Source organism: Bos grunniens, chromosome 22 (genome assembly GCF_055505025.1).
Source record: "Bos grunniens cultivar Pamir isolate PY7600 chromosome 22, Bosgru_T2T1.0, whole genome shotgun sequence".
In the NCBI taxonomy this organism is placed as follows: Eukaryota; Metazoa; Chordata; class Mammalia; order Artiodactyla; family Bovidae; genus Bos; species Bos grunniens.
Genome location: NC_141186.1, coordinates 1,237,520 through 1,259,823, shown reverse-complemented (window position 1 = coordinate 1,259,823; position 22,304 = coordinate 1,237,520). Strand labels below are relative to the sequence as shown.

At 43.9% G+C, this 22,304-nt stretch overlaps 1 protein-coding gene across 1 annotated transcript in view; it reads left to right on the top strand.

Moving 5' to 3' along the window:
- EGFR (epidermal growth factor receptor) overlaps positions 1-22,304 on the top strand; it is a 221,851-nt gene that overhangs the window by 149,971 nt on the left and 49,576 nt on the right. Inside the window, exons 5-15 of the mRNA XM_086365545.1 lie at positions 4,270-4,338; positions 5,169-5,287; positions 6,482-6,623; positions 8,106-8,222; positions 11,858-11,984; positions 12,079-12,152; positions 12,357-12,447; positions 14,661-14,860; positions 15,696-15,828; positions 18,368-18,458; positions 19,841-19,998. Coding sequence (XP_086221671.1) covers positions 4,270-4,338; positions 5,169-5,287; positions 6,482-6,623; positions 8,106-8,222; positions 11,858-11,984; positions 12,079-12,152; positions 12,357-12,447; positions 14,661-14,860; positions 15,696-15,828; positions 18,368-18,458; positions 19,841-19,998 — 1,321 coding nt within the window. The remainder of the gene's footprint in view (positions 1-4,269; positions 4,339-5,168; positions 5,288-6,481; positions 6,624-8,105; positions 8,223-11,857; positions 11,985-12,078; positions 12,153-12,356; positions 12,448-14,660; positions 14,861-15,695; positions 15,829-18,367; positions 18,459-19,840; positions 19,999-22,304) is intronic.

Here is a 22,304-nt window from a genome sequence, read left to right as displayed (position 1 = left end):
CACGCTTTTGTAGCTTCCGATTTTCTGCTGAGGCTCAAAGTGGCGCCAGGCCCTTTGGAAGCTTTGAGGCTCAGCTCTGCCCTTCTGCTCCTAGGTCCCGGGCACTCCCACATGGATGGAGTGCCCGGCAGAACTAAGGAGCACATGGAGATAAGCTTGTCCACATTTAACTAGTGCCCATGACCTAGTCCCCACTATTCATCAATAAAGGGAGCAGCTGGCCAGGACCACGCTGCAGGTCAAGTCTCCCCATTAGCACCCTTGACATACCTCGTGGGAAACTTTGAGGACCCCAGTTTCCAAGTAGCCTGCTCCCTTCCTGATCTCCCTCACCTTTCAGGCTTTTAAAATAAGAAGCCATCACCATTTCCTGCTTCTCTGTTTTCCAACAACTGTGCAGTGGATGCATGGGTGCTTTTTTTACTTTTTTTTTTTTTTGGTGTTTTTGGTCTTAGAATTTGAAGCTGATATGGGTCTTAAAAATCAACTAAAGCTGCTTTGTTTTTTGCTTTTTTTTCTTTGACTTGATTGATTGATTATGATGAAATACCTCTAAGATGAATTTACCATCTTAGCCGTTTTTAAGTGTACAGTTCAGTAGCATTAAGCACATTCACGTCGTCGTGCAGCCATCGCCACCAGTCGTGTATTTTCCTCTTGACAAACTAAAACTGTCCCCACTGACCACTAACTCTCCACCCCCAGGCCTTGCATCCATCATCTTACTTTCAGCCTACGAATTAGACAACTTTAGGTGCCCTATATGAGTAAAATCACACAGTATTTGTCCTTTTGTGACAAATTTGACAAATTTGTACTTTTGTGACTGACTTCTTTCACTGAACACAGTGTCTTCAAGAGCCATCCAAGTTAGAGCATGTGTCAGAACTTCCTTCCTTAATATGGCTGAATAATATTTCATTTGTTTATACATTCATCTGTCAATGAGCACTTGAATTGCTTGAGTTGCTTCCACCTTTTGACAGTTGTGGACAAAATGCTGCTGTGAACATGGGCATTGAGCCCTTTGACTTTGTAAATGCTTATTCCAACAGATACCCAACTGACCTACTTTGCTTGCAAGAAAGCAAAAGCTTTCTTTTACAATGTAAAATTTTACATTTTCCAGAGATGGAGGTTAGCCTTTGCTCAGCAATCTGATGTACAGTGGGGAGGTTAAATTGTGTAAATTTGTAACAACAACAATAACAACAACAACAAAAAATAAAACTGTCATGGAAAGGCTGTGAGCGTAATATGGTTTTGCTATAGATCAAATCAGGTACCCAAAGTAGCTTACCTGCCCTCCTTACGCCATAGCTGCAGAAATGACCTGGCAAAACAGTGTTGGGAAAGACAAATGGTGAACAGGTTTATGCAATAATAAGATTCAAATATTACAAAGCTACGGCAATAAACCAAGATGGTATTGGTTTAAGAATAGACATATAAAAATAAGCCATAGACAAATAAGACAGTCGCTTTCACTTTTCACTTCCATGCATTGGAGAAGGAAATGGCAACCCACTCCAGTGTTCTTGCCTGGAGAATCCCAGGGACGGGGGAGCCTGGTGGGCTGCCGTCTCTGGGGTTGCACAGAGTCAGACACGACTGATGTGACTTAGCAGTAGCAGCAGCTGAATCAAATGTCCATAAAGAAATGTCATTGTAAGCAAATAAGAAAAGAATTAAATATTTAATATATTATTCTGGAATGTAACTACTAAAGGAAAAATACCTAAGTGACAGAACTATTAACGGAGTTTTTTTAAAGGAACTAAGGATATTAGGTTAGTCACATTGGAAATTACAAAACTACCATCACCCGTTACCTGTGTTTCCCTCATTAGTTGCCTGACCAGGGACAAACTCACAGTCTTGCTCCTCTCAACTGGAGCTTTCAGGTCACAGATGACTTCTGAGAGCTTGTTTCATGTCATCTTTACCCAAAAAATCTCATAAGGTGATTTAAGTGTTTTATGGACATGGGTTTTATGGACAGAAAAGTTACTTAATATTACGTTATTATTGATGTAGTTTGGAATTTGAAGTTAGAATGGGTAAGTTTACTCAAGAGGAAATTGAAATAAATCTATAATCTGCTTCATATACCACTGTAAATTCCAAATGCAGGTTAAACATAAAAAATGTTGAGTGTATATATAAGTGCTAGAAAGAAACATAAAAATAAATATTTGTAATATCAAGTTGAATAAAAGCCAAAGTTAGATACTATAAAAGAAAACTTCCATATAAAAAAATATTAATGATAGGAAAATACTGTGCAGCTTCTGATTGCCTTGAAAAGGTTAATATTCTTGCTATGTGACTATGTAATGTAGTCTTCTAAATCCTAAGAAAAAGGTGACTACCTCTCCAAAAATGGGTCAAGGACATGAGCAGCTCCCCTCTCCCCATCACACACACACATACACACACACACACACACAGCCAAAAATAAAGTAAAATATTATTTGTCATTGTATTACAAATGGTTAAAATAAAATAAAGAAGCATCATTTTTGCCTTTGCTAAAGACATATGTTCCTTTTGATTTTTCAGTGCCTATATTGCAAAGAAACAAATTTACATAGTCTATTTGTGGGCATGTAAGTTAATTTTGGCAGTATGTATTGAAGTTTTAAAGTATGCATGCCTCTGGCCTATGAACATCATGTCTAGGAATATTAAGGAAAAAATGAGAGGAAGGAAAATTGTAAAGGATGCAGAAAAATACTTTTGTTCAAGCATATTCCTTATATCCTTGTGTTTAATACATTTCAAAGGAAACTTATGTCTAAAAACAAGAGATTGGAAAAAAAAAAGAAAAAATAAAAACAAGAGATTGGTTAAATAAATTGTGGTACAGCCATGCCATTAAAAATTCATGTTATTGTGCATCGAACCTGGACTGGCAACTCATTTCATATATGATATTGATATATGGCAAAACCAATACAATATTGTAAAGTAAAATAAAATAAAATAAATTTAAAAAATAAATAGAATAAAGTAAAATTAAAAAATTAAAAAAAAATAAAAATTCGTGTTAGGTAGAAGGATATTTAAAGGCATGGAAAATTGTCATAATGTATCATGAATTATTAAGTTATAATGCAATGTGTAATGTGATATTAATTCTTATATATAGATATACTTATGCCTATATTGTGGAGAAGGCAATGGCACCCCACTCCAGTACTCTCGCCTGGAAAATCCCATGGATGGAGGAGCCTGGAAGGCTGCAGTCCATGGGGTCACTGAGGGTCGGACAAGACTGAGCGACTTCACTTTCACTTTTCACTTTCACGAATTGGAAAAGGAAATGGCAACCCACTCCAATACTCTTGCCTGGAGAATCCCAGGGACGGGGAGCCTGGTGGGCTGCCGTCTATGGGGTCGCACAGAGTCGGCACGACTGAAGCAACTTAGCAGCAGCAGCAGCATGCCTATATTGATTACCTCTGGATGATCCTCAATTCTTCTTTTTGCTTTTTTCTGTTACTCATATTTTAAATAATCTCTGTGATTCTTTTTTTGTCACAGAAGTTTAAGAATATAATCATAAACAGACTTTGAATTCCTTAATTGGCAAATATTTCCTGTGTTATGGAAAGATGTCATTAAACATTTTTATTTTAAATATTTTCTTTTATAAACTTATATGCTTATAATAGAAATTTGAAAATATGGTGACATATAGGGTAAAAAGGAAAGATCACGTGGTGTCACTGTACAGATGTAACCACACTCTACATACCTACCTGTTACTTTGCTCTTTCCTCTTAGGTTTCTCTCTCTCTGTCTGCCTTGTCTCCATTTCTGTCTCTTCTCCCGGTGTATGACTGACACCATCCGTTCGGGGCTCAGCTGCCCATCTTTCAGGATTTTGAGAAGCACCAGCACTGCACTAGGGCCTTTCACCCCTGGGATCAACTATAAACCTTGTTGGTCATACTGAAGGGGTGCCCTCATCCCACCATCACTTGGCAAATCATCTCTTCCATTTAAAACTGAAATTCTCCCAGAGACTGAATTCTCCTGACTGTAGCAGGCTTTGGGACATATATTAAGTCCCTTGGGTTTTTTCCCTCATGAGAGTCTTCTTAAATCATCTTGCAAACCAACCAGCTGAACAAGTAGAGAATAAGAAATTTGAAAGCTCTTGTTTCTAGGCTGCAGCTCTGCTTAGAGGCTGGGGCAGGTGTTGTCAGTTTCTCGTTCCCTTTCCCTGTGATTATGAATTTAACTATTACTTGTATATTTTAGGCCCAAAGTGTGATCCAGCCTGTCTCAACAGAAGCTGCTGGGGTGCCGGGGAGGAGAACTGCCAGAAATGTGAGTCAGGAACAGAATTTCACTGGCCACCTTCTCCCCTTACACTTGGCTGATGGTATTGATATTCGTTTTCCCTTTGAAGACTCCAAGCATTGTTGATTTTAAGGCCAGATGTTAGCAGTTACATGAATGACAGTCTTGCACATCTCCCCGCATGCAGTTAGTCCAGCATGGGCCACTGCTGGCACTGCAGCCTGGCGTGAACCAGTGCAGACCTGCCACCCAGGCATTCTCTCTGAACAGTAGTTTGGGTTTTCCTGGAAACGGAGGCTTGTCTCTGTTTCTTGCATCACGACACCTCCTGTGTCCTCTCCCTTCCTGCCCCTCTTTTGGGTACCCATCTCCAGAGAAGCAAGAGCAGCTTCTTGAAGGGGATTTTTCTGCGGGAATCCTAGCTTAAGACCATGAATGGCCAGGAAATGTAGGGACATGTCAGCTTGATCTGTGTTTAGGTCAAATTGTGATGTGATTGTTATGCCCTTTTAAACACTGCCTTCTGACAGGCGTTATGTTATTTGTACATACTTTCTGTTACCCCAAAACTCAATTCTTGTCAGTCTCTAGTTTAACAAGTCTGAAAGTCCAGAGTTAATCTGAGTCAGTTCTAAGTGATTAAAAACAAGTAGAAAAAAGAAAACATACAGTAAGAAAGATCAAGATGAGTTGAGTTTAGCAGAACAAGCATGTTTGGGAACTTAAGTGTAGAATCACTAAATTCATCCTTGTTATCAGTCTTTCATCGCCATTTGCAAGTGCTCCCAGGGTCCCTGAGAAGTGATCCTTCCACCTTCCTGACCCCGCAGCTCACGGTGGCCTTTGCTTCCTTTCAGTGACCAAAATCATCTGTGCCCAGCAGTGTTCCGGGCGCTGCCGTGGCAGGTCCCCCAGTGACTGCTGCCACAACCAGTGTGCCGCTGGCTGCACAGGGCCACGGGAGAGCGACTGCCTGGTAAGACACACTGCAGCTTCTGCGGCCCAAAGTTCAGGGGCCTCCCTTTGACTGAAATGTGCTGACTGATGTTTGCAGCCACCAGGTAACAAAGCATCTTTCAGTGACCGGCCTTCACCACCTACTTGATGACCTTGGGTAAATTATGTGACCTCACCTACCGTTACGTGGTCTAAAGAGCACGATGTATGTGGCATCAACACCCGAGACCGGCGCACAGAATGAGCCAAATACTAACTGTGTTATTTGTCCCTCATGTCTGCTGTGGCCAGCACCAGTGTCAGCACCATTTATTGCTCCGCTCAATTCTCCTTACAACCTAGAGAGCTAAGGCTTCAGGGACCCCTAAAATGTCCCCAGTGAAGTTAGGCGATCACACAGATCCTCAGGGGCAGGACAGCTGGACTCCATTTGTATCTTTTGCCCCTAAAGCCTCTGCTCTTTCCGCTTAGCTCAGATGCTTTCTGCTGATTCCCCAGCCCATGAGGGTGCTGAAGGCCTCGCTGTAGTCCCTGTGACTGCGGAAGGTATCACCGTAGGCCGTTGGTGCCACATGTCTGATTATGGGTACCTTGTGTGTCCCGAGACCCCAGGACAGGCAGCCAGGGTCCCAGAGGCAGCACTGAGTGAGTTCCAAACTGGGAGACTCACCTTGAGTGGGACCCAGAAGAGTCTATAGTTTTTAGGAACAGGGAGACTAACGTTCCAGAGGCTGGAGGGGCCCTGGGCTTTGGACCCCACTGGTCTGAACCAATTCTGCCAGGCTGCTGGAGGAAGGCAACACCAGGCTCTTGGTCAGGACCCCTCTGTGTGTGGTCTGAGTCCCTCTGCACAATAGCCCCCAAAGTTCTCTGTGTTTGATAATAAATTCAAAAATGTATCCTCAAGTGTTGTTTAGGAGGGAAATTGGATGTAAGTTAAGTTGAATACTTTCGCTCTAGAGTTACTACTCTAGCGTGTGAACTCCTGCCTTATTTTGAAAGTTAACAGAGATGTGTTTTTCCCTCCTCATAATCTCCTCAAAACTATCTGAAACAGTGCATTTAAGAAAAACCATGCTTTTAAGAAAACAGTCTTTCTGCCCCTGTTGAGAGTGCTTTACTAGACGTCTGCTCTGACCAGACCCCTGGACACAGAGGGCTGTGGCCCCGCTCCCCGTGGAGTCTAACGATCATACCACCCCTCCCGTGGCAGGTCTGCCGCAGGTTCCGTGATGAAGCCACCTGCAAGGACACGTGTCCGCCACTCATGCTCTATGACCCTACCACCTACGAAATGAAGGTCAACCCGTTGGGGAAGTACAGCTTTGGCGCCACCTGTGTCAAGAAGTGTCCCCGTGAGTGTCCCTTGTGAGCCCCTTCATTGCCAGGCACCTGTTTCTGCTCTGTCTCCTGCTGAGGTTCTCGTATCCCCCACTCAGGGATCCTTGGGTCCCTGTATTCACTTCAGTATCAGGCAGGTGAGGTGATGGCTGACCCCAAGTTGGTTCTTGTGTCCTGAGCCCAGCCATGGTTGCCCAGAACATTCCATGGTCTGATTGGCACAAACCCAGGGCCGTTGGGCCATTTCCCTGTTTGGCTCTTGTACTCGGCAGGTGTTTATAAGGCCTAAATGAGAGAGAGGTCAGAAGACCAGCCTTCTTTAGCAGTTAAAAACCTGGGCGTGTTTGTGCCGTTAGGAGCACAGAAGAGAGCTTTTTGCTTGTTGATTGGCTTTGTTTAATTGTTGGGGCTTGGGTTTTGCTTATTTGTGCTTTACATGAAACTCTAGTATTTAGGGAAATGGCAACATGAGTGATTTCATAGGAGAGGAAGTGATTTTCAAGGGGGAAGATTAACTAAAAAAAAAATTGTTTTTAAGAACAATTATGAAGGAGAGATTTATACTACCAGACTTGTGAACATGAAATTTTAAAAATTTGGAACAACAACAACAACAAAAAAAAAACCCACAAAAAAAGTCATTGTAAGGTAAATGGCAAGATAAAGAAAACTTAGCCACAACTGTGACACAGATGTAATCTTTGAGAGAATTTGAAATCTACAGGAAACCACTCAGAGCCTCAGAGAACATAAGCAGCCAATTTACAGAAGGAAAGTGACAAATATCCACTAAACACTCAAACGTCCAGTGGTTCGAGGATCCACTTGGGGAAGTCAAAAGAAACAGAGAGAGTTCCTGAAAAGTTTATTATGAACACAAGTTACTTCTCCCTGAGTGACGGCCAAGGCAGGATGTGGACCCTGTCGCCCACAGAGGCCCGAGGGGATGAGGGTGGCCAAGAGAAGAGTGGTCTTTGTTTCGGGTCACTTTTTAAAATAAATATTAAGCTTTCAGCTGTGAGTCCTGAATGTAAGCATCATAACCAGCGAGCAGCAACCTGATGGGGAGGCCATGAACACCTTGAACCCCATTCCTCTCTGTTTGCAGCCTTCCTTCTTGTCCTTAAAGTAACCAGAACCAGAGAATCACCTGTCATCCAGGGTCACTATGCCCAGAACCAGAGAATCACTGTCATCCAGGGTCACTATGCCCAGAACCAGAGAATCACCTGTCATCCAGGGTCACTATGCCCAGAACCAGAGAATCACTGTCATCCAGGGTCACTATGCCCAGAACCAGAGAATCACTGTCATCCAGGGTCACTATGCCCAGAACCAGAGAATCACCTGTCATCCAGGGTCACTATGCCCAGAACCAGAGAATCACTGTCATCCAGGGTCACTATGCCCAGAACCAGAGAATCACTGTCATCCAGGGTCACTATGCCCAGCACACCTGGTGCTGCTTTCACCACCTTCCTTTCACTGTCCCCCAGGTAACTACGTGGTGACAGACCACGGCTCCTGCGTCCGCGCCTGCAGTTCTGACAGCCAGGAGGTAGAGGAAGACGGTGTCCGCAAGTGTAAAAAGTGTGACGGGCCTTGTGGCAAAGGTGGGAAGCTGCCCGGTGTGGGCACGGGGCCCTCTCTGCTTCCAATCATGGCTAGGCTCCCTGCCCCCAGACCCTCAGCATCATCCTCAGACCAGATTTGAGGGAGTCTCCAAGCTCAGAAACATGTTCCTTCCTTTCTGCTGTGCTCTATCCCAGGGGTGTCTTCAATGCCAATTTATCCCTTCTTATCCTGCACTTTATCTTTTATCTTGACATTTTTCAAACACCCAGAAGCATTGCAAAATAGCATAATGAACACCCATCTGCCCTGAACTTGAATTCCTCAATTTTCAGTAATCACCACATTGTTCTCACTCCGTGTTTGTGTCTCTCTGTGTGTGTTTTCTGAGTCCTGTGATGACTACAGGTATTATAACACTTCACCCTGCATTCGCCAACACACTTTTGTACAAACAGGACATGTTCCTAAGTAACAAAAGACAATTTCACTCTTATCCCATGTTTAACATTGATTCTAGTTTTCAGTTTAATTTCAACTCCTCTGTTATCCCAATATATCCTTTTTAGCTGCTTTTCAATCCAGGCTCTTCATTAATTCAAGATCGTTTCTCAGGCCTCTTTTCTCTGATGCTGTGAGGAGTCAAGGCCAGCTGCTCTGACCACCCCTGTCTGGTCGGGTCATGTTTTCTGTGGGGCGGGACACAGATGGGGCACTGCAGGTAGAGAGTGTCCCACCAGGGGTGCACAACTCTCATCTCATTACTTCTGTGGCTTCTCTGGCTCAATGGTAAAGAATCTGCCTGCAATGCATGAGACCTGGATTGGATACCTGGGTCCCCTGGGTCAGGAAGATTGCTTGGAGAAGAAAGTGGTAGCCCACTCCAGGATTCTTGCCTGGAGAATTCCATGGACAGGGGAGCCTGGGTTACAGTCCATGGGGTTGCAAAGAGTTGGACATGACTGAGTGACTAAACCACCTCGATGGCAGAACCGATGATTCGCCTGAAGTTGCATCAGTCAGATTGCTTGGCGATTGTAAGAATGACTTCCTATTTCTGTCATTTCTTCTATATTTACTAGTGGACATTCTGTTTCTAAAATAGCTTTCTTAGTACCCATGTGAGCTCACTGAACCCTTTTTTATTCAGTTTATGATAACCCCTCCTCACATTATTCACTCTGATGTGCAGACTATCTCCAGGCTCCCATGGAGCCTCCCCAGCTGGTGCCCAGGCCCTTTGGGTGTGTGCCAGGCCCAGGCCATATCTTCCACTTGCACAGAAGACACATCTACACTCTAAGCATCCCCTGGAGATCACTCCAGATAGCATCATGTGAATCTTCCTTATTCTGCTTAGCCCTGTCCACAATCCCTATACGATCTATATGGTCATTTAGATTGTTTCCACTATTTTACTGCTATAAAAAAAATGCCTCAATGAACAGCTGCTTGCTTGAACATCTGCCTCAGATGCCACCGTCTCTAAGAAGTTTCTGTGGTTTCAGCTGACACTGACCACTGCCCCATGTATTCTTTCAGGGGCAGACTGAGCCTCCATGCTCCACGCCATCCAGTCCCTCAGCCTCTTTAGGAGGTTTGTGCTATTACGATCCCCCTTACAGAGGAGGCACTATATCACAGAGGATCTAAATGACTTGCCCAGGGACCAGTGGCCAGGATTGGCAGATACAAGCTGGGACAGCTCACAGGGCTTCAGTCTGAGGTCAGACCTATGAGCTCCCAGTGTGGCAGGCGCGTCAGTGCACAGAGGAATGGATATCCTTTGGCTCCAGGGAATCTTCAGGCAAAGGAAACACGCAAGGAAGAAAATGACACATAGGGTGGTGCCTGGAGAGGAAGTGAGTGAGTTCAGCCACTGAAGACAGAGGCTTACTACCAGCATCCTCAAATGGATCAATAAAAGCAGAGATTATTTCTGATTTTGGTCTGTTAATTTTGTGCTCAACAAACATTTTGGCTCGCCTATAATCATTATGCTGTAAACCCACCCGCAGTTCAAATCCTGGAGTAGTGGCCAACTGAGATCCCTTTGTGTAGGGAGATGTTGGTAAACGAAGGTGGGAGCATGTGTGTTGATGGCCCACAACTCCTCCAGATCTGAAAGATCTAGAGGTGAATTACAGTTTGTCTCCATATTTAGGAATTAAGGTAACCCCAGCATCACCATCACGCCTGAGCAGAGATAGAATGAATATTCTCTCAAACATGTAGAATTCTCTTCCAAACCTGTAATTAAAAGGCAAGTCCCCATCAGCAGGCATCTGCCTCGGGGCTTGTTTTGCTGAAGCTGCCTCACTCTGTTTTCAGCCAGAGCCTTGGAATCCTAAGCAAGCCTCACCACCCCTTTGCCAGACCCATAGCGAGGTATATGCATTCCAGGGCAAGCCTGGAGTTCCATGGGGCTGATGGGATAGGCCCCGTGGCCAGGTGGCAGCCCAAGCAGTGGGAACTCCAGAGAGAATGGAGAAGAAGGAGATGCGGTAACAGGGCTCCCATGTCCCTGGTGAGGCCTGAGAAGGGAGGGGAGGACCTCACCCTGAACAGTAAGATCTTCTATGATTATTCTTCAAAGATAAAGTCTGAAAGAGAAATACCAACAATTGCACTGTGAATTCTAGAAGTAGAGCCACAACAGATAAATGGGCTTCGGAGGGAGATGACATTTAAGATGGAAATTAGGGAGTGAATGTAAATTAATAAATGAGCTCAGAGTGCAGAAAACGGCATCTGAGACTGATGTCACAGTAGGACAGAGATCAAAGCATGTGGCTTAAGTAGGCCCTGTGGAAGAAAAGCAGTTCATCTGATAAGACTTATTACAGTATTCTTTATGATGTAATATCAGTTCAGTTCATTTCGGTTCAGTCGCTCAGTCTTGTCCGACTCTCTGGGACCCCATACACTACAGCTCACTAGGACTCCCCCTCCATCACCAACTCCCAGAGCCTACTCAAACTCATGTCCATCGCATCGGTGATGCCATGCTTGTGAATGGTTTTACTGATAGGACAATATTTTACTTACAGAACAATGTTCGCAGCATAATAAGTGAAAAAAGAAACAAAAAACTACATATGTGGTGTGACATAACCATGGAGGATAACTGAAAGGACATTTTCTAAAATATCAAAGTTACACAATAGAATTTTTAGTCATTTTGTTCCTCTTTGTTCCATGTTTTCAAGGTTTTCTTCCATGGATGCATCTTGCTCTTTTAGTTAAAAAATTTATGCATACTGTTTCTTTCCATTAGAAAACTAAGCTGCAGCCCAGATGAGGGCAAGGGAAGGCATTGAGGGTTTAGTGGGGGCACACGCGTGATCCCCGTGCGGTACCAACAGCCCAGGGGGCAGCTGTAGTGTAGAAGGAGCTGGAGACCTCCGGGGCAACTGGACTCTGGCCCAGGTGGGGAAAATTGAGGAGGAGAAGGCAAGTTCAGTGAGGACAGGCAGCGTCTCCTGCACTGCAGCCTCACACCCTGTCATGGCCCCTGGTCCCTGGCGAGCCTGGCAGTGTTTGCTGCGGGGATGAAAGATAGCACGCCAGCGACGGTTCCCGCGGCTGCACTTCTCTTCCTGCTCCCGTCTGCCTGAGGGACCACAGCTCTTACTAATTCAATACATGTGAATGGAATAAACACCTCTCTTTACAGTTTGTAACGGAATAGGAATCGGTGAGTTTAAAGACACACTTTCCATAAATGCTACAAACATTAAACACTTCAGAAACTGCACATCCATCAGTGGAGATCTTCATATCCTGCCAGTAGCATTTAGGGGGTAAGTAAAGATCAAGTTACTGGTATACCAGAGAAAAATAGACTCTGCTCTGTTCACGGCAGGTTGTTACTGACGGCTCTGTTACTTGTTTCAGTGACTCCTTCACACGTACTGCACCTCTGGACCCAAAAGAACTGGACATTCTAAGAACTGTAAAAGAAATAACAGGTGTGTAATCATTAAGTGTGCTAGTTGCTCAGTCGTGTCCGGCTCTTTGTGACCCCATGGGCTATAGCCTCCAGGGTCCTCCATCCATGGGATTTTCCAGGCAAGAATACTGGAGTGGGTTGCCATTTCCTTCTCCAAATAATGTCTCATACAAAATAGAAATTTCTAAGTGGTATGTGTCTGAACTTTCCTACTGCTTTGTAGGGTTTTTGCTGATTCAGGCCTGGCCCGAAAACAGGACTGACCTCCATGCTTTTGAGAACCTGGAAATCATACGTGGCAGAACGAAGCAGCAGTAAGTGGGCCCCAGCCAAAGACTTGTAGAGTCTTTTCTTTTGAGGTAAAAGCTACTGAAGTGCTGCAGAGACACTACAGAGAGTCCCCACACACCCTCACCTGGCTCCCCCGATGGTGACACCCTGCATCATCAGCATGGCTGTAACTGAACTGCAGACTTTCTTGGATCTCGCCAGTTTTCCACGAACACTTTTTGTGTTCTGGTCAGCCCACACTGCAAGGGACAGTCACGAATCCTTAGTCCCCTGCTGTTCATGATAGTTCCTCTGTCTTCCTTGTCTTTCATGGCTTTTGAAAAGTACTGGTCAGGCATTTGTAGGATGGCCAGTGTTTTCTCCTGATTTGGTTGAGGTTTTGTACTTTTGGCAAGAATAGCACTAAGGCTACCAGTCCTCATCAGCACCTCATTTCAGGGGACCTGAGAGGCACTGAGCATGTCTTTCAGGATTTCCACTTTTCCAGCTCCAGCACACAGACACACACACATGCACATGCGCACACACATATGCGCGTGCACACACACACACACAAGCATCTTTAACATAATAAGGGTAATAATGAATTTTGTGGTAAGGCAAAGTTTGGGACGCTCTTGTTCAAACCTGCCTTGGAAAATACCTGGTTTTGAGAACTGTTTCTCATAATGGACACCTGAGAGGGCTACATAATACTGTGAGTAATAAAGAAAATCAGAATACAGTGAATGTAAAATAAGCATCCCTTTCCAGAAATCATTCCAGCTTTGCATCTCTGATGCTAAACATGCAGCTAATATCATTTCCCAGAAAGGCCCTGTGCCCTGAGTTCTCAGGAATACTTCTTTTGACCAAAGTTCATATAGAGATGAGAGACTTAGGTCAGTTTTCTTGGGTGACTAGCATGTACCTCTCAGCTTAGTTTTAGGGTTTTAAACATAAAACTGACTTCTTTTTTTTTTTTTTTAATTTATAACATTTGCTGAGAAGCCCAATGATACACAGTTCCTCCTGGGGAAGTGTGACCCCTGCCAGACCTCCCTTCAGGGAGGACTTCAGCTTTGTCCCCACTGGCGTGGCTCCCCTGAGCATGGCTGAGGGAAGGGATTCCTAAAAGCAGGGGTGCAGTCGAATACACAGGAGTCACACTGTGGGGGGGACACAGAGAGGAAAGAGTGGGCAGAGAAAGAGAAGCGAGGAGAAAGGAGTTTCCCGATTACACTTTACATTTTCTCCTCTCGTGCCTTCATCATCAGCCTCTCTATTCAGTGCTGTCTCAACTGGTCTGTTTCCCACCTCGGTGTTTAGTGAGCTTCCTAACAATGCACATCTCCTTCCTGTGGTTTCCCGTCATTGCAAACAAGAGCCTCCTCCACGTGGTGTCCACAGTGGTCCAGGCTCTGGCCTCTTCTCCCTTCCCAGACCCCGTCCCACCTTTCTGCTCCAGCAGCAGCATGTGACTCTCAGTGCCTGTCACGTGCTCCTCTGTGTGAAAGACTTCCTTCCCTTTAGTGAGAATAACTTCCATCTGGTCATGTGATGAACACGTCCTGGTCACCTTGTAGGAACCTAGCACAGGGTTGGGTAGTGAAGAAAATATCATGGCTCCTGCTCTGGAGGTCCTGATGATCAGGCATCACCTCTTCCAGAGACCCTTCCTCAGACTTGTTTAGGTGAACCCTGCTCTTTGCCTCTGTGGTCCCCTCATCACCACTCTCATGGTACTGGGTTAAAAATGATTGTATCATCAGTAATAAAGGGTTTTTTGAGAGCAAGAAGCACACACTTAACCTAGAATTAGAATAAAATTAGTCACATATTACCTCAAATATTTGTTCAATAAATGGATTAATAGATGGATGGATGGTAGGTGGATGGATGGAAAGCTAAATCTATGATTTTTTAAGTATATTTAGATATTTGAAAAGTTAACGTATTCTCAATTGCCAAGCAAAGTTAAAATGCAGTAAATGAAATAATGATATTAATAAATTATTCAACCCCTAGTCTGCCACTAGAGTTAGAGATAGTAAATGAACAAGGAACTAACTTTTCCCTGGAGGAACCTTAAAAACACTTGCAATTTTCCAAAGTTGCAGGACAGACCTTCCATAACATGACTTACATGACTACAAACCGGAAGGCAGTAGTAAATCTAAAGTGGTACAGAAAAACGTTTTTGTTGATACTATGCTGTCATAATTTTTCACAATATTATTTTTTTTCTCCACCTTAGTGGCCAGTTTTCTCTTGCGGTTGTCGGCCTGGATATAACATCTTTGGGATTACGCTCCCTCAAGGAGATAAGTGATGGTGATGTGATAATTTCAGGAAATCGAAACTTGTGCTATGCAGATACAATACGCTGGAAAAAACTTTTTGGGACCTCAACTCAGAAAACCAAAATTTTAAACAACAGGAGTGAAAAACAGTGCAGTGAGTAATCACTTTGGTTGATTGTGGAGATGGTTCTAACAGGTCATTTATTTTGATTTAGAATATTGAAAGGCTACTCCCAAACATTTAAATTACTTTTTACATTCCTAAGAAGCAAATTAAGGGAAATGTGTATATTCTTTTGTGACGTTCATCAGATTTTTTTCTAGATAATTCTCATCTCATAGGATAAATCTGCCTTGAAGTCTAGGCCATCAGTTATTGGTAATTTACAGAACAAAATTTAGTATTGATTATGGCATTTTAGCTGTGTGTTCCTCCCTACTCATTTCATCCCCAATGACTAAACACATTCTCATACACACACACACACACAGACGCAGAGGAATGGGGTGAACATTTCACACTGGCATTTCCAGATCCGAGTTCACAGCCATAGTCAGCTTTTGAAGTGGTGCCTGCCCCTGTGCTGAGATCCTGGCCACCGGTAGAAGCAGAGCCAAGTTCATATCCCGGCTTGAGCCCTTCCTAGCTTTGAGGCATTCATCAGTTTACTTAAATCTTTGGGCTTTATCTTCCTCATCGATGAAATGGAGGCAATAATGATTCTCACACCATAGTGCAATTAAGAGAATTGGTGAAGTTCTGGGTGTCTTCCTGGTTCTGTGTCCTGTACACGCATGACAAGGACCCTCACGCTTTCTGCTCCTGCAGCTCTGACAAGCTCCATCTAGATATGCTTAGCACCCAGTAGGGCAAAGGGGACTTGTGCCGGGCCTCTGGAGGCCCTCGTGTCACTGCTTCTCCCGGGGGCACTGGTGTATTTGTGGCCACTGTTCCTTGTCTGACCATGGGACTCACCCTGTATTCTCAGAGGCCACAGGCCACATCTGTCACCCGCTGTGCTCATCAGAGGGCTGCTGGGGACCTGGACCCAAATACTGCATGTCCTGCCAGAACTTCAGTCGTGGCAAGGAGTGTGTGGGAAAGTGCAACATTCTAGAGGGGTGAGAGTTTTTTTTTTTTCAATTGCTTTGTTTTGATTAAAAAATAAGACTTAGGATTGTTTTATAAGTGTATAGTTAATTTTCTTTTCCTTTTTGTTTGTTGACAATTGTTTTGTGTGTGTGTGTGTGTGTGTGTGTAGATTTATTTAGTTAGTTCATTGTTTTTGGTTGTGCTAGGTCTCCGTTGCTGCTCGCAAGAAGCAGGGGCTACTCTTTAGTTGCAAGAAGCAGGGGCTACTCTTCGCGGTGGCATCTGTTGTTGCAGAGCACGGGCTCCAGAGCTCCGGCTCAGTCATTGTGGTACACAGGCTGAGCTGCTTCACAGCATGTGGGATCTTTCCAGACCAGGGATCGAACTGGTATCCCCTGCGTTGCAAGGCAGACCACTTGACTACCTGTGAAGCCCTGTTGATAATTGTTAATCACAAAAGGAAATGAAAATACATTTTTCATTACTTAATCCAACCCAATTTATAGAGTCTCTTTATCTGGAAATTTATTTTTCTAAGCTACACAAAGTTCCCAAGACAAACAGAACAGTCTTCCATGGTTCAGATGACCAAGACCATGGCCATTAGTCGTATCCTTGTAGCACGGCATTCCTGCTGTGTCAAAACACAGCTCCAGGTTAGTTTTTGTTTATGTTCAAGACACACTGAACAGTGCAAATAACTTTAAACAGAACCTTGGACAAAGAAATAAACAGTTTGTATAACATTTGTTGAATTTATTGCAGTCAATAAAAAGTACAGTCTGTTGATTCTATGGGAATTTTGATATTGAGTAAGGCTTTGAATGATCTCAAATAGTGATGAAAATAAACTAACAGGAAAACAAAATGTAAGGATAGCAACTGGAAGAGGCAATTTTTTAAAAATAAAGAAAAAGAGAAATTTTATGGTAAAGAAGAAGATAGGAGTTACAGATAGCTCTAGGAAATTTTCCTTTCTGTTTCACTATCAGGGCTTGAACTACAGCTCAGCTCAACTAACTAAATACTCAAAGCAGGATGAATTCAATTCCACAGGACTCCTTTAGTTGATAGGCTCATTAACCTAACAGAGTAATTTGCATAATCAATAGTATTGTTTCAATAAGTAAGAAACACTGGTGTAATCCTTACGGCTGCAAGCAGATGCTGAGCTCACATTTTCAGTGTTCAGGTCTCTCTGAAGGGGCTTCCCTAGTGGCTCAGATGGTAAAGAATTTGCCTGCAGTGTGGTAGACCCGGGTTAGGTCCTGGGTAAGGAAGATCCCCTGGAGAAGGGAATGGCTACCCATTCCAGTATTCTTGCCTGGAGAATCCCATGAACAGAGGAGCCTGGTAGGCTACAGTCCATGGGGTTGCAAAGAGTCGGACAAAACTAACACTTTCAACATTTTTCTCTTTGAAGCAACAAGGTAATTAAAATAACCTTGGCAGTGGTGCCTGGGTCTTCCTATTAGAGGATCCTGGTGTCCAGCAGCACCTTCTCTGTTTGCAAAACTGGCCCCTATACTGCGTGTGGTGACTCAAGAAGCAGCACAGGGAAAAGTCATGTGGCTCTTTTGGTTTAATTGACGCTGACTGCCTGAGAGGACTCACGGAACATATCTTTGGGTGTGCACACTTCTTGTTCACTGCCTAGTTAACTCCCAGTAGTCTTAAGAGCTGCCCACATCTACCATGTCCTTTCAGTCAAGCATCAGCTTCTCAAGTATTTATTTATTTACTTTGTGGTTGCACTGGGTCTTCACTGCTGTGCACGGGCTTTCTCTAGTTGCAAAGCGTGGGGCCTGCTTTCTCATGGTGTTGCTCAGCTTTTCCCTGCGGTGGCTTTTCTTGTCGCCGCGCACAGGCTCTAGTGCAGGGACTTCAGGAGCTGCAGCGTGCAGGCTCCATAGTTGTGGCTCATGGGCTTAGTTGCTCTATGCCATGTGGAATCTTCCCAGATCAGGGATTGAACCCGTGTCCCTTTCATTGGCAGGCAGATTTCTCTCCACTTTACCACCAGGGAAGTCCCACTCTATCCATTTTTGAGGAATGGTTAAAATAGTCCAAGGAAAATACTTGATACCTGTGTTCCATTCTTACTGTTTTTAGTAATAATCACTAAGGAAACTTTAATAGCTCTCTTTCCCTTTCCCAGGTATTGATCTAGTTACCATTTCTTTGCAGTGTAACTTAAATATCCATGAATCTGATATAGGAGGGGGTGCCTTTTAAGGACTTTTATCTTCTTTTCTCCCATGTGTTGGCTTATCTAATATTCAGAGACTGTGCCTGTAGAAAAAATGTAGAGAAGCTGTTTTGATCGTAAATGAAGCTTATGCTTTGTTCTAGGAGAAGATGACTAAAGATTCAGCTGACAGAATCACTTTATTAAATTACAGTATAGTCCTACTTTCCCAGACGTTTGACTTTTACATAAAATTGTTTTGTCTTTCTAAGAGAGGTGGTTGGTGTCACCTGAACCTTCAGACAGGTGAACCCAGACAGCATTTGGAAGCAGGGTGTGTAGGGATGGCACTGACCAGTTTCCTGTCTTCCTTCTGTCAGAGAGCCCAGAGAATTCGTGGAGAACTCCGAGTGTGTGCAGTGCCATCCAGAATGCCTGCCCCAGGCCATGAACGTGACCTGCACTGGACGCGTAAGCAGCATGTTTGATGTTACCCCCGCGCATCAGCTGCAGACCCGCAAGGGTGACCCACCACCATCACCCTGTGGCTGCTAGACCGCCGTCCAGCCCACTCCCCACACTCGGGCCCATCCCGTCCCGTCTCACAGCCATCAGGGGCTGTGACTGAGGGGAGGTCGGCATGTGGCCTGGCTGGCTCGGGCACTCATCTTCTGTGTCCAACCCCCAGACGCACACGGTGGTGCCTGGTCTCAGACCACAGATCAGGGCCCTATGAACAGGGTGCACTGACAGCCAGCCTTCACTGTTCCTGACACCTGCCACCACCGCTTTATCATCTTAATCAAACGTTGCCACATTCTTATTTAACAGTAGTTTAAAGTTATTTGAAGGAGGTTTTTTAAATCACAAAGAAAAATTTTCAAAATTCAGTTTCATACCTACATGTTCAGTAATATTTTAGAGAGTGTAAGTGAGAATGAAAATCCCTCTCACACCAATGTGTTCACATTGTTAATTCTCAGTATTACTTATATGAGGAGCTCTATTTGAATTTGAGCTGCAACAGTCATATCTAAATCTACTGATGGAAAATACTTTTCAGAAGTTCTCTGAATCAGACAGATGATGATAAGGTTTTGAGGTACAAGCTGCCAAAATAGCTGGTTACAAAGTAAACCACTGGTTTTTAGGTTAGTGTTGGGTTAACTTTTCATCAGTGAAATAAAATGATTGGTGCTGTTGATTGACTTAGTCATCTGATTGTTCTCGCTCTGGGAACACTCAGTCTTTGAGACATAAGGGTGCTTAGCCAACAGGCAGACCCTCCCTAGCCACCTTACTTCAGCCCTTGTGAAGTGTGTGGATGCAACCCAGGCAGCCCTAATGTATCAACAAGTTTAACAAACAGAACCAAATTTAGCACAGCACAGTTAATTATGCAGCCACTGTGTTTCCACCTGCCACCTTCTCAACACTGGGGAAACGCAGGTGTGGGTTTGCTTAGCTTTGCCTTGGCAAGCACAGCTTCCCACAGAAGCCCCTAGGAAGCCCATCTGAATGATAAGGATGTAAATACACACGTAGGCCAATCAGTGTTTTAACAAGGAAAAATGCCCACAAGGTATGAAGTAAAGTCAAGTAAAACACCCAGTTCAGTTTCTTTTATGTTTTCATATACAATACACATGTAAAGTCAGGAAGGCTTTATTCTCACCTGTTAACAGTGGTCACATCAGGCAAGACACAGTCAGAGAAGAATTCATCCCCTTGAAGCATTTCTACATTGTTTGACTTTTTTTCGTGATATATATTTTAAGTAAAAAGTTACTTCATTCTGAAAGACACATACATAAATATTTGATTTATGAAATGGTTTTTCTGCCTCGGTGCAGGGACCAGGCAACTGTGTAAAGTGCGCCCACTACATTGATGGCCCTCACTGCGTCAAGACCTGCCCTGCTGGAGTCGCGGGAGAGAACGGCACCCTGATCTGGAAGTTTGCAGATGCCAATCACGTGTGTCTCCTGTGCCACCCCAACTGCACCTATGGGTGAGTCAGGGAACTCTGGGTCTGCAAGAGATGCAGACTCATAAACTGAAAACATTTTCCAAACTGTGCAGGCAGTAAAGTACAGAGCTTTGTATTAGAGTCAGGTCCTCCGGGTGTTCTGGCCCTACAGCCATGGCAGCAGCAGTGAAACTCTCACGGGAGGTAACGGTGCTCACCAGAAAGCCTCTCAGCATCTCCAGGTGTGCATCATGCCAGGGCTCTGTTCTGCTGTGCCAACAAGTGCAAACAAGGGTAAGGGACAGCTGGGATGAACACGAGGTCCTACCCTATCCTCAAAGGTTTCTACACATCTTTCCAGATGACTGGGATTCCTGTGGGAATCCTTACTGTTTTACAATTAATGGAAGATAACATTGCCTAGAATGTTCCTTAAAGGAGCTTTTTTTTTCACTACAGTTAGCTGAAGCACTCTGAACATTTGTATCTTGTTTACTAAAATAATAAATTTGGCAATGAAACTAGACTACTTCTAGAAATCAGAAGGAAAAGTTGAGTTCTCATATATATTTCATATTCCCTTCTATCTCTCAGTCCTCAACCTTATTTAGAACTGTTACTCTTCTCCAGAGCCATCTCTTACTAGCTCTGTGGCCTTTCGAAAGTGTATTACCCTGTCTGTGCCTCACTTTTCTCATCTGTAAATTAGGTTAATACTACTGCATTGCTCACAAGGTTTCTGTGATCTTAATACACGTAATGTACTTAAATGGTGCCTGGAACACATGCATGCTCAATCAAGGACTGCACAAAAGGAGGCGTGGGGCTGTTGGTGGTGGTTATGATGTTCATAAGCAGTGGTGGTGCCAGTGTTGGTGGTAGTGATGGTGGTAATTGTGATTGTGATAATGATTAGAGTCCTGAAGGGATGCAGACTTCCAAAAATCAAGAGTCTTGAAAATTTTCCAAATATGTCCTAATATTTTAACTGTATTTGTATGTACAAAAATGGTCTTAATGACCCAGATAATCACGATGGTGTGATCACTCACCTAGAGCCAGACATCCTGGAGTGTGAAGTCAAGTGGGCCTTAGGAAGCATCACTAGGAACAAAACTAGTGGAGGTGATGGAATTTCAGCTAAGCAATTTCAGATCCTAAAAGATGATGCTGTTAAAGTGCTGCACTCAATATGCCAGCAAATCTGGAAAACTCAGCAACAGCCACAGGACTGGAAAAAGTCAGTTTTCCAGTTGTTTTCCCAAAGAAAAACAATGCCCAAGAATGTTCAAACCACTGCACTGCTGCTGCTGCTAAGTCACTTCAGTTGTGTCCGACTCTTTGTGACCCCATAGACAGCAGCCCACCAGGCTCCCCTGTCCCTGGGATTCTCCAGGCAAGAACACTGGAGTGGGTTGCCATTTCCTTCTCCAAAATCCACTGCACAACTGCACTCATTTCACATGCTAGCAAGGTAATGCTCAAAATCTTTCAAGCTTCAAAAGTATGTGAACCAAGAACTCCCAGATGTACAAGCTAAAAAGCAAAGGAACCAGAGATCAAATTGCCAACATCCACTGGATCATAGAAAAAGCAAGAGAATTCCAGAAAAACATCTACTTTTGCTTCGTTGACTACACTAAAGCCTTTGACTATGTGGATCAAAGCAAACTGTGGAAAATTCTGAAAGAGATGGGAACACCAGACCACCTTACCTACTTTCTGAGAAACCTGTATGCAGGTCAAGAAGCAACAATTAGAACTGGACATGGAACAATGAACTGGTTCAAAATTGGAAAAGGAGTACATCAAGGTTGTATATTGTCACTCTGCTTATTTAACTTGCATACAGAGTACATCATGAGAAATGCCAGGCTGGATGAAGCTCACAGTGGAATCAAGATTGCCAGGAGAAATGTCAATAACCTCAGATTTGCAGATAACACCACCCTAATGGCAGAAAGGGAAGAGGAACTAAACAGCCTCTTGATGAAAGTGAAACAGAAGAATGAAAAAGTTGGCTTAAAACTCAACATTCAGAAAATGAAAATCATGGCATCTGGCCCCATCATTTCATGGCAAATAGATAGGGAAAAAATGGAAAGTGTGACAAATTTTATTTTCTGGTCTCCAAAATCACTGCAAACGGTGACTGCAGCCCTGAAATTAAAAGATGCTTGCTCCTTGGAATCAAAGCTGACCAACCTAGACAGTGTATGAAAAAGCAGAGATCACTTTGCTGAAAGGTCTATATAGTCAAAGCTATAGTTTTTCCAGTAGTCATGTACGGATGTGAGAGCTGAACCATAAAGAAGGCTGAGTGCTGAAGAACTGATGCCTTTGAATGG